The 13,040-nt window shown below is 42.0% G+C and overlaps 1 protein-coding gene across 1 annotated transcript; it reads left to right on the forward strand.

Moving 5' to 3' along the window:
- The first annotated feature begins 439 nt into the window (after nt 1-439).
- On the forward strand, nt 440-7,900 carry LOC125768578 (uncharacterized). Its single transcript, XM_049436429.1, has 4 exons — nt 440-1,180; nt 1,251-5,604; nt 5,672-6,668; nt 6,729-7,900. Exons 1-4 carry the CDS (start codon nt 562-564, stop codon nt 7,767-7,769), a joined length of 7,011 nt encoding a protein of 2,336 aa, XP_049292386.1. The 5' UTR covers nt 440-561; the 3' UTR covers nt 7,770-7,900.
- Nucleotides 7,901-13,040: the final 5,140 nt, after the last annotated feature.

Genomic DNA, 13,040 nt, shown 5'->3' on the forward strand with positions numbered 1-13,040 from the left:
TTTCAATGCGATTTTTTTGAAATACGTTTCTTTTCACTCAAACAATTGCTGCATTGTTATTGAATGTATAACTAGTACTGATATTGGAACTTGCTTAAACAATGTCGGTATAAACGATCGGTGTAAAGCCATCTTGCTAAATAAATATTGCCTTTCTTATCGACTTCAGCAAAACAATAAATTTATTATTTATTATAATTTTCTTTGTTTAAATTCAAGTTTATTTTCTCGTTACCGGCTCGATTAAATACGTTAACAAACATTGCACGAGAAAAGTTAAACAATCTTGAAGTCGCGGCAGAATCGCAAAATTATTTTAGAAAAATTGAGCTACTTTTGTCGCGTTCGCAAACGCGACAATTGCGAAGCATTTAGTGACGGGCTAATGCACGATTTGAAATTCCTATCTGCTTTCGAGCAGTGTGTTGTCTGGTTTCGAGCACTCGCTGCTCGATTGTCAAACGACGTGAAACGTCAAATGTTTTGGCGGCCTACGGAGTAATACAAAAACAAAACACAGCACGATCCCAGAAATACCGCTGAATTTGTGGGTGCAACACAATGGATGAAGTGCCGGCCAGTCCTGTCGCGGAAAAGCGTAAGAAATTGAAATTCCGGCGAAAGTTGGGACCATTGATTAAACGTTCCAAAGAATCCGCCGGTTTTGAAAGTTTCACTGAAGGATTATCGTTCGAACAACATGCAGAGACGTCTGGAAGTGTGGATGTAAATATTGCCGGAAGTGACACAGTAAAGCGTAAACTCTCCACCTTTTACTACGACGAAAACGTTGATAAAGTGGAAACGGTTAAAGCAAACCCTTTAGCGTCTGCTATATTGTTGGAAAAAGCTAGCTCCATTCAGGTACTGAGTTCAGTTCCATCGCGTGAATTAATTGCATGTTCCAACGAAGCGTTCTTAACTGTGGGAGAGCTAGCAAGACGAAATGATACTAGCGGCTATAGAAATGAATGTGTGAACCCACAAGAAGCAACAGGAAAGCCGCATAATTATAGTTTCACCCAGATGGAGATCGACACACAAATGATTGATATATTCGAGGCTGCTGAACTGCTGACAGGTTCTGCTACTGTTAATCAACAACTAAAACCGGCCACTAAAGTCACAACTCCAACGAAGCTAACCATCGTTCCACAAACAGCGTTAACCCCTCCGAAAGGTATTTTATGTGCTTTCTGTTATCGTTTTCTCTTTCGTTCCATGTGCTTATATTGGTCCATTTTTTGTAGATCCAGATCCAACCCGTACTTTAGCGCAAATCATAGTGGACGATTTTACGCTTGATGAAAATGAACAGTGCTCGATGGAGGTAGATATGTCCATCATCAAATCGGAAAGCTTCCGAAGAAGATTAATTCAGTTACGTGACTTAATTGCAAGTCCACCAAAGCCCGTATACCGAGAAAAGTGTTGTCGACAGTATGGACAAACGAAACCGAAGAAGAAGGAACAATTACTGGCACGACGCTTAAGCTACGATACAGATGATTCGTCCAGGATAGGCCAACCGTTAAGTGACGAAGAGTCGGAAACATCCACCGTAAGCAACGCATCCGATAATAGCGACTGTGACGCTTCGATGGATGGAATGGCTCTGGATGAAAGTGCCCTTATACAAGCAAACCTTACGCAACTTTCCGCATTCTTTTCACAAGCGGGTACGAGCCAGGAAGAACGCTGCACGAGGCAAGCAAATCAAAAAGAAAACAAATCGACTTCCCTCGATCGAGAGCCAGCGTTTTTAGGGTTTGCTTCTCCGATTTCATTACCATTGGATAGAGCATGCTCTCCCAAAACTATTAGCATAAATTTTGCCTCTTTTTGGGATATGGACGAGAAAAGTTTACCCGTGTGGGATGAACTGATGCCGGCCAGTGTTGGCGAACCAATTACCATGGAGCAGCTGCTGGAAGATGATGAAGATTTGTTCATGTTGGCACATCACCCGGAAGATAAACAGCAGAATGAACATTTACGAGTACATACACAAGGTAGAGGAAACTCTGGTAAAATAGGAACTAATGTGGAACCTTTTGCTACTCACTCTATTCTTACAAACTTCAACAATAAACGGGATTCGATCAATGATTCCGATGAGGTATTGTTGAAAGCGCAGGCAATGTTTGCAGAAGAGGAAGCTAAACACAAGCACAATGAATTGGCCAAAGCACAAAAGCATATGAGTCCAACAAACACTGGCGAGATTGCTTTACCTTTAATGCAATTAAATTTGAAGCAGACGTTTCACAATCAAAAAGAACATCCGATTGCGGAAGACATGCAGCGGAATGATATTATTACAGCTTCAAATAATGTTAAAGTGCCCATCGCCACTAAAATGCCGATGAATGTTTTAGAAGATGGATATCCATTTCCGGTTCATGCATCACCTACAAATAAACTCTTCAGCGGAGGATTTAGTACGGCTGGTGGCAATATGATTGCCATATCGACAAAGGCTCTGAAAAATGCTCAGAAAATGTTCACCGAGGAAGAAGCAAAACTTCAGAAGGAAATGGAACTACCACAATCTGATCCACCATCGGTTGGTGCTTTTAGTACAGCTGGTGTCAAATCAATCGTCGTATCGCAGCCAGGTCTTAAACCGGCACATAAAGCATTTGAAAAAGATGAATCGACAAACGGAAAGGAACATCAACACGCATTTGGTGAGCCCAGTCGAACGGGTTTTACCGGTGGATTCACTACAGCTGCTGGTAATTCAATACGCATCTCGAAGAAAGCTCTCGAAATGGCACAGAAAACGTTTGAAGAAGAACTATCGAAAATGGAGGCAGAATCACTTCCTGAAAATGTAGTTCCTTTGCAAGGATGTTTCTTCAGCACTGCGAATGGTAGTAAGATATCTGTATCGGAAAAGGCCTTAAAAAGTGCCCAGATAATGTTCGCCGAGGAAGAAGCAAAACTTCAGAAGGAAATGGAACCACCACAATCTGATCCACCATCGGTTGGTGCTTTTAGTACAGCTGGTGTCAAATCAATCGTCGTATCGCAGCCAGGTCTTAAACCGGCACATAAAGCATTTGAAAAAGATGAATCGACAAACGGAAAGGAACATCAACACGCATTTGGTGAGCCCAGTCGAACGGGTTTTACCGGTGGATTCACTACAGCTGCTGGTAATTCAATACGCATCTCGAAGAAAGCTCTCGAAATGGCACAGAAAACGTTTGAAGAAGAACTATCGAAAATGGAGGCAGAATCACTTCCAGAAAATGTAGTTCCTTTGCAAGGATGCTTCTTCAGCACTGCGAATGGTAGTAAGATATCTGTATCGGAAAAGGCCTTAAAAAGTGCCCAGATAATGTTCGCCGAGGAAGAAGCAAAACTTCAGAAGGAAATGGAACCACCACAATCTGATCCACCATCGGATGGTGCTTTTAGTACAGCTGGTGTCAAATCAATCGTCGTATCGCAGCCAGGTCTTAAACCGGCACATAAAGCATTTGAAAAAGATGAATCGACAAACGGAAAGGAACATCAACACGCAGTTGGTGAGCCCAGTCGAACGGGTTTTACCGGTGGATTCACTACAGCTGCTGGTAATTCAATACGCATCTCGAAGAAAGCTCTCGAAATGGCACAGAAAACGTTTGAAGAAGAACTATCGAAAATGGAGGCAGAATCACTTCCTGAAAATGTAGTTCCTTTGCAAGGATGTTTCTTCAGTACTGCGAATGGTAGTAAGATATCTGTATCGGAAAAGGCCTTAAAAAGTGCCCAGATAATGTTTGCTGAAGACGAAGAAGCTAAAAGCTTCGACAATGTGCCAACAATCGAATCGGCCGCTTTTGGCGGTGGTTTTAGAACAGCTAGTGGCAATATGATTGCCGTGTCGAAAAATGCTCTTGCGAAAGCACGCAAAACTTTTGATGAGATAGCTTCCATGGTGGACAATGAAGGAGATGTAAATGTGGCAGATGGAAATATGTTGTATGTACGAAGCAAAGCGAATGAAGATGGAGCTTTTATTCAAGAAAGAAAGATGCAGGAGAATGGAACCGGATCTGCTTTGCGAGGAGGTTTCAGTACAGCTGGTGGACGGTCAATAACAGTCTCAAAAACAGCTCTGGAAAGTGCACAAAAACTATTCGAAGAAGATCATATGAGTGGGGACAACGAGAACTTATCGCATAATGTGGCATCTTTCAGCGGAGGTTTTAGTACAGCGGGCGGTAGGAAGATTTCTGTATCCAAAACAGCACTAGAAAAAGCACATAAAACATTCGCCGAATTGGGAGACGGTAATTTTGTGCCAGAATGTACGGATGATGAAACGAATCGAGTTGCTTTTGAAGGAGGTTTTAGTACAGCGGGTGGTAGTGCTATTGCTGTCTCGATGAAAGCTCTCAAAAAGGCACAAAAAGCGTTTGATGAGGATGAGACAGACGGAACGGTGGATAAAGAAAACATTACCAGTAATGTTGCACCCTTCACCGGCGGTGGCTTTAATACGGCAAGCGGTGGTACGATTGCCGTGTCGCTGAAATCATTGGAAAAAGCTAAGAAAATGTTCATAGAAGATGAAGGTGAGATGCTTTCAAATGAAATCCCGGAACGATCGTCTGAAAACAACTCGCCAGTGCCAGCGAAACAAGCTCTCGATAAGATGATGACGAATTTTGCTGAGAAAAACGTGTTTATTGACGACGCTTCAAGATCAGCCGGAACGATTTCTTTTCCTATGTTTAGTCGGGCAAGTGGAGCTGCCATAGCGGTTTCATCAGATGCTCTTGAAAAGGCGAAAGAGCTATGGAAAGAAGTAGATAATGAAGTGAAAGATAACGCTGGGATAACTCTTCCCCCGGTTGAAGCTTCTCTTTCCAAAGCAATGCTTTTAAAGCCCGCAAATGAACAAGAAGAAAATCATCGTAAGCGGAAATTATCTCTCACAAAGAATGAACCGATATTAACTCCAACGAAGAAATTACGCACAGATCCGCTTCACCCGATTGTTCGGCTACAAACAAGCACACCAGCAGCTTCGACTGTAGGTGCCAAACAAGCACAATCCGCAGAAACACCCGGAATGTCAACGGGTGTATCGACATCTGCACACGATGTGGATGAATTTTTCGCTCAGCTCGATGATAACGAATTTCAGGAACTATTTACCGTTCAGCAAACGGTCGGCAGGAGGCAAAATAAGTTGCTTACTAAATTTGAGCAATGTTCCAACGCGGTACCAATAAAACCTTCAACCAAACTGACCGGTACGGATTGGGATGATAGTTTTTCGGAAATCTTACCTAACCTTCCTGCATCGGATGAATCGAACGTGAAACTTGCCACAACTTTGCTCAAACCATCGGAAGCGGTACAGCAGCAACGAAGGGAAGAACGTCAAAAACAGATGCAATACATCGAAAGTAAGCCGGAAGATGCGCGTCGACCGCGAACGTTCGAATTTTGTACTAAAAAACTACAAAAGGTGGGTCGTATTGCATTAAAGGACTTTGTTAAAGGAAACGGCCCACAGTTGGCCCAAGTGTCCACTTCTGTGATGAATATAACCCAAGACAATGTTATGCAGTTTCGCTTTAACTTGGCAGATTATTATGGGTAAGTAAGGCTAGCAAAATAATGTTGTGGAAAGGCGCTAAAAACTAATTAATTTCCTATTTCGTAGAGAAACGTTCAGCAGTAGCAATGTAACCGGTATTCCTATCGGAACGGATGGAACAGAAGGTTGCTTACTGATGGATGTCGATTCAACTCTGGGAGTGGAAGAATTTAAGCATTCATTGCTTGCCTCACCTGGCATTGATCCTCGACTCGTGCCGCAAGGGTGGATTGAAAATGGATGGCGCTGGATCGTGACGAAACTGAGTGCTTTGGAGCGTAATTTTAGCACCCACTTCCAGGGTGCTCTATCGCCGGAAAATGTTTTCCACCAGTTGCAGTATCGATACTGTGTCGAAATCGATTCCGCACGTCGATCGGCTTTGAGGAAAATGCTCGAGAAAGATGATATTCCCAGTCGCCGAATGGTGCTGTTTGTGTCGAATGTGTTTTATAATGTTGGTGCGGTTGGGACAGAACTGGAACTGTCCGATGGATGGTACAGTGTGCGTACCGAGCTGGATTCACCACTAGCGGCGGCCGTACACAGTGGCAAAGTCGCGATCGGAACCAAACTAATGATTCAGGGTGCGGAACTGTTAAACCACAAGGATGGTTGTTCACCGTTAGAAGCACCGCAAGATGTGCGGTTAAAAATCTGTACTAATTGTACCAGACGTGCTCGATGGTACGCTAAACTGGGTTACTATCGATGCCCAGTACCGTACCCGATCGAGTGCAATACCATACACGAACGGGGTGGGTTGATCGCTCGTGTTCGGGCGATCATCGTCCGAGTGTATCCGTTAATGTACGTTGAAAAATCATCTAACGAGGCGCAAGGATCGGTCCTACGGTCCGAACGGATGCAGCAAAGGCACAGCAGAAGAAACGATGCGAACCAGTTGGAAAATCTGCACAAACTGTACAACCGTGTGCAGGAGGAGATAGAGCGCGAACGGAAGACCGTAAGCTTGAACAGAAACATTCGCGTGACGGAGAGTACAACAACGGCCGAACTGCAGGAGTGTCTTGAAAATGGACTCGATGTTTCGTTTCTGGATGTAAGGCAAAAAAGAATCAACTGCTTATCAATGGCCAACTCACGCTTCTCTTTATTACAGATTGAACTTACACGCTCCCAACAACATGTGATCGAACAGTTCCAACAGCGCAAACAGGAAGAACTGCAAAATGAAATCAATCGACGTGTGAAGGCACAGCTCGAGAAGAATTCTGGCCGTCCAACGGTTACGCCACTGCTAAAGGTCAGATTGATGGATCGTGTGCGTCCGGAACGATCGTTTCTACTCTCGATCTGGCGTCCCATCGATAATGTTCGTCGGGTCCTGCAGGAGCAAAGCTTAGTCGAGTTCAGTCATCTAACAGCTCATGGGACAAAAAATAATGATGTGCAGCTGACGGCACATAAAGCTAGTACGTACAGCAGTGTTCCTCAGGAAGAAAGGCAAGAAGTTTCGCCTCATGTTCCGTTTTTTCGTACCATTACTCCCATTGGTACAATCGATGGCATTAACTTTCGTCCCGCGTTCGGTGAATTTGATACGATCGGTGTGGTTGTACTCGTTGGGGCGGCCGAATCGAAGAAGTTCCAATCGATCTATCTCGCCGATACGGCAATGGATTTGTTGTGTATCAATTTTTGGCACGGTTTGTCCGAGTACGCTTATGACGATGTGATCCGAGAGCGTAAGGTGCTTTGCGTAGCTAATCTACAGTGGCGTACTTTCAACCGTCAAACACCCGGCATACCGCAATCGTTTGCTACCGAGTACACGACCTTTCTGGAGAATCCACGCGAAGAGCATCTGCGCGGTGAACGAGATCGCCTTCAGCTGCAGTTGGATACGATCGAACAGGATCAATTTTTCCAACGCTGCCAGGAACGTATCGGTGAGCTGCTGATGAACTCAAGCACCGGTAGCATCGGAACGCCAAACCTGCAGCGGTCAGTAAGCCGGCTGGCACATTCAACTCCGCTAGGAGCGAACAGTGCCACGAAACGGAAAATCGAAAAATTAGCATCAATCTACGCTAGCCCACCGAAGCTGTCACCGATTGTGATTGGGCGTAATGTGAATCTACGGAAAGGCTTCAAAACACCGGCTCGGTTGGATGCAGAAACGGAAGATAGTGTGAGTTGATCGTTTATCTTCGATTTGTTGTTGTCCGTCCTTTGGGTAATAGATTCAACAGTGAAATGGGTTTAAGCTTTCGTTATCGCGTGTTTGTTATTGAAATATAATGCGCCTTTCCAGAGCAAATATCTTTGACATTTAATTTAGTTGATTTGAAAGTTTTTTTTTTTTGGTTTTGTTTCGGTGTGTGTTAAGTCCTTAATATTAAGTCCATAATTGTATTGGGTTGGATAGCAGATCATAGTAAATATCACCATCATATTAGAATTCCCTTCCTAGGAATATACGTCTCTGTGTGGCATTTGGGACATGTCCTAGTGAGTCCTGAAATATCTTCATATATCCGAGATCTTGGGTTAAATCCAAATTCCTATTTCTTCCATAATATCTTCGTTATTAGTGACTTACTGGGAGCAAATTGCTATCGCCACTAAAAAGTAAATCGCTCAACATTAAGCTAAAGATCTAATCGCTTTAGAAAGTTGTCTGAAATGCAATCAGATGTCACGAGTGAAATTTCCAACATGTCCTATTTACCGAAACATGACAACTTTTGTTTGACTTTAAAACCAACGCGTGATGGGCCTTCCTGTAGGGTAAAATCCTCAAGTTGGTATACCACAACCAACGACGGTTGTTTCATCGGGCTCATCGGGAATGTTGCTACGAGCAGAAGCCGAGCTGATGCTCTTTTAATGCTTGTACCATTTGAACAGACGGAGAAGTTTTTCTTGCTGCCGCTGTAAAACGATGGGTTAAAACCATGTTCCCGTCACTCCATTTACCGAACAGAATGTGGAAAGAAATCAAAAGAAATCGAAGACAAACAAAATTGGCAACCCGGGTTGGAGTTCACTTGGATGTTGGAAAACGTGGTTTTGCGAAACATGTCTCCCAGTATTGGTTGACGGTTGACTCACTGGTCAAATATTGGGTCAGAGGAAGTACAGCTTTTGCCCAGCTGCCGATTCGTAATCGATCAGCGCCTTTAGCTCCTGCTCGACCAATGGTTCAAAGGCAGGGGACTCCTCATCATCGCTCCCCCTCCTCCGCATCCCCTACTCCCAACAAAAAAAACCGGAGCAATCGGAACAAAGTTGGTTTTGTAACGACTTGATGGTTTTGTATCCGTGGACACACGGATGGCAGCAATCAATCAATAACGATTGGAGTGCAAAGATGAGACACGTATTTGTACTGACCGGGGGAGTTTTAGACGCAACATCGTTCGACATTCCTAATATGTTCGCCTTAGGGTTTTCGGGGATAGCAACTGAGATAAACAAAAAAAAAAGACACGGTTTGGATAAGAAACAAACGGCAAAGAGAGGCAACATATTGACAATACCCACACACACACAACATACGCATGGCGATGTGGTACGGGAACAAATAAAACTTTTCTAATAAACAAGCTGTTGAATTCGGTTGCCCTGTGTGCCGCTTCATATAACCATGTTTGTGTGGCCTCCAACAGTGTAAGTTGCCACCGGATGGGTAGGACAGAATTAGTAATATCGTGAATTGTAGTATAGCTCGGTTTTTTGGGGAGCTTTGTGGAGCGGGAGTTGTAAGTTTCGATGGTAACGCGGTGTAATGAATCGTCTGCATCAGACACATAAGTTTCTGGAGCCGTGTATTTGAAAAGATGTTCCACTATGCGAGACATTTAATGAAAATGTGTGTCTGCTCTTCGGAGTGTGACTTTCATAAGACTAAGAGGCTGGGGAGAAAACTGATCGTTTAAAAAAAAAGATACTCATATCATGAATTCTTGATAGTTGGAAGTTGCAATTACAATCATTTCGCCGGATCTTGTGGAATAGTAGAACTTGTTTACTGAAGGCTTGTTTAAAATAAAGCTAGTATTCTAGTAAATTATGTATTTATTATTTATTATTGTTCGTAGTAAATTTAATTCATTATCTGAAATAGCGTACAGTGTCCAATGTAATGGTTTAACGGTTAAGCTTGAAAGACAATCGAATAGATGACTTTTTCTTAGATAGTTATTTGAAAACTCTTTTACATTGGGAATTTCACCCAGAAAGAAGTACTAGACCCTAACAATTTTTAATCCACATATTTCTGTATCCGATCGGGTTGGGATACGAGCTTCTTAAATAACATCTTAATGTCAAACTCTGAATTTAATTAGTTCTGTTTTATTATTTTTTGCTAATGCCCAGAGAAGATGATCGTTAAAGTAAACAATTGTTACTGAATTTGTTCGTCTCTTTCTTTTCGTAAATGTCCCCATGATGGTCCGGTAAATTCTTGCTCAAACGATTCTACGATACCAAGAGAACATCCACGGAAGAAGGTAACACTAATTTCTATTGCAAGCGACCGGTAAAAATATCGAAAAATTATCCTTTGGCACCAAGAGAACATCCACGGAAGGAGGTAACAATCTCTTCTACCATCTAGCCGCCATTCTAGTATATCATCTAGTTGCTCTTCTCTCGCATTGATCATGACTCTAGATGATCTAGTATTGGTGATCGACGAGCTAATCGGATTGAGGGTAATAATCCTGCATCCTCTTCACTCCATTCGACTATTACTAGAGCATCTTGAATTACTATCAACGATCACACGTGAAAAAGAGACCGCTATATGAAGCGCAGCGCTGACGAACAGCAGTTGATACTACCTCTTTGGCAGGATGCTCCCTTGTTATTTCAAATGCTAAAACCGATCGTTTTCTGCAACAAAATCCTGAGAATGTGGCCAATTTTATCATCCGAAACAACAAGCGAGCATGCAAAAAAGAGATAACATTAAGTACGGTTCTAAACTGCTGCGAGTGAGCAAGCGACAAACATCCAAAAATTATTTTTCGACACTAAGAGATCATACACGGAAGGAGGTAACACTCACTTGTCACGTGTTGGCGTCATTCTAGAGCATCGTCTAGTTCTCGAGATGATCTAGCATGGGTGATCGATCGTATTAGTTTATCGGATGAAGGGAAAACAATCCTGCATCTGTTTCATTCCATTCGTCCGTTCCATTCCATATGCGAAAAAGAGACCCCTATATGAAGCGTTAAGCTGGGGAAACGGCTGTTGATACCACCTCCTTTGTTGGATGCTCTCTCGTTATTTTAAATGCTAAAACCGGTTGTTTTCTGCAGCAAAATCTCCCAAAAACGATTCTTCAACACCAAGGGAGCATCCATGGAAGAAGGTAACAGTCGAAACGCTTCGCTGATGAACAGCAGTTGCTACTAGCCTTTTCAATAGGACGCTTTTTTGTTGTTTTAAATGAAACTACCGTTTTTGAAAGGAAGAGTGTCAAACCAAAGTATTTCTCTAGCAAATGTGATCACGGAACTCTAATGTTTTCTATATTTTTGAAATGTCTACAAACCATTTATATTTTTTTCTTTCAAAATTAATTATTTTAGATACATAAAAATGGAGCAATATATCGTATAACATAATCACTTTGTACATGGGAGGGATGCTTCCAGATTGTTACAATAGAAAGAAATGTGGTTAAAAATTCACAATTTTTGCTTTCCGTAATAGTTTAATCATCATGGGTTTACTTTAAGACTAGCTTTTATTTTCTGGTACTCTACATACAATAATTATGTGCTCATGTTTCTTGCATTTACAATAACATAATCTAATATTAACCTAACTTCTAATTTCCTCTCTTACGCGCGTGTCGCGTATTGTATGCGCATAGTCGCAAACACTGCTAACTTTACTATTTTTTTTGGTTAGTATTTTAAATGTTCTCGAAGAAAATGTTCTTTTCGTCATCTTGTTATATCCAATTGACAGAGTAAATAATTAAATGTCATAAAATGATAAATTCCCTATCAATGGAGGCGCCCAGTATTTGTATACCATTCGCATTATTTCTTTATTTTATACCGTTGAATTTAAAAAAAGATATCGATGTATGCCTTCGCCTTTATGGAAAAGTATTGCATGTCTGCAATGACTTTCCCCGTCCAGTGATGGTTGATTTTGAGACTTCTATCCCAGCATAACTACTATCCAAAGGTGCTTAAGGATGTTTCGCATGCACCGGAAAATATTGCATGTAGTTTCGCAATAAGTCTTCACCAGAGCCAAAAGATTTAGCTTAAGAATCCATTTGTTAAAACACGAAACGGTCGTGTATCGTGCATGCACATTTCGGCACCGGAAACCGTAGGTTGAATGGTTCACTTCCTTTCAGGTTTTTTTTTTTCGTTTTTGGTTCTTGTTTTTGCTCTTAAGAGTTTTAAATATCCTTCTCGCATTGCATTGCTCGTGTAAGCAATATACCGCACCCGGGTTGACTTTATTTCTGCACTTTCCGTACTTCCTCTTTCCACCAATTCCACGTATCCACCAATGAAATGGTTGTTATCCAATATCAAACGCACACGCGAAATCTTATCCACTAACTATCTATCGCGTTCGAAGCAACGAAACGAATACCGAAAATCCAATAAATGTTCAATAAATTCCAGCACATCGCCAAGCGCTGGTGACACATGCAGCCGTTGCTAAACTGGGACACGATTTGCAATTTAACAATGTGCCAACAAGTGTGGCGGGTTTATAAGGTGAAGGCGGGTTTCATGTGACCATTCTTTCGCAAACTAACAGACATGACATTTCCACTGCTGACAAGATGTCAGAACTGGGGATTCCTTCCCGCAGCAGTTGGGTGTACCATTGCACTTGGTTTCGCACGGATTCAAACTCCCATCGGCAACATTCCAGCGCGCATTGCAAGAACGATGCTTCGGAAGTGTGTTTTTTTTTTGGAAAGCACAGGACGGAGTTTTAATTAACTTTCTGCAATTCCGAATCGATTCCTTCAATTAATCGTGAGATTTATTCTGCTTCTTCATGTGCTTCGGATGGGTTTAAAAAATGCACGTATACTTAGCGTACAATAATTTGTACGAAGGTAAGGATGAAGATTGCCTGCCAGTAGCCGTCCCTAAAACCGGGTGGAAAAATTCCATCAGCATTTTCTTTTTTTGTTGTTCTGTTTTAGCTCTATCTTATTCTTTCCTCATAAATAAACGATGTACTCTTTCCAAGATTCCTTTTCGATAAAGTTGTATATGGACTTAGCACACAGGAAAACAGCAAATCAAGCAGGAACATTTTAAAAGACATAAAAAAAAATCAATCTCTCTGTATCGTTAGGTCTCTAGTTTGGATTTTCTATTTGGGTAAAAATTAAGTTAGGTAAATTCAAAAAAATAAGAAGAATTCCAATCGATAAGAAGAAAGTTGGTTGCATCGGGTACATCAA

Source organism: Anopheles funestus, chromosome 3RL (genome assembly GCF_943734845.2).
Source record: "Anopheles funestus chromosome 3RL, idAnoFuneDA-416_04, whole genome shotgun sequence".
Taxonomy (NCBI): domain Eukaryota; kingdom Metazoa; phylum Arthropoda; class Insecta; order Diptera; family Culicidae; genus Anopheles; species Anopheles funestus.

Excerpts from the sequence above, each read along its gene's own strand:
- LOC125768578 (XM_049436429.1), top strand. The coding sequence starts at position 562 with ATGGATGAAGTGCCGGCCAGTCCTGTCGCGGAAAAGCGTAAGAAATTG. Across the intron at positions 1,181-1,250 it reads AGCGTTAACCCCTCCGAAAG|ATCCAGATCCAACCCGTACT; the intron begins GTATTTTATGTG and ends CATTTTTTGTAG. Across the intron at positions 5,605-5,671 it reads AACTTGGCAGATTATTATGG|AGAAACGTTCAGCAGTAGCA; the intron begins GTAAGTAAGGCT and ends CCTATTTCGTAG.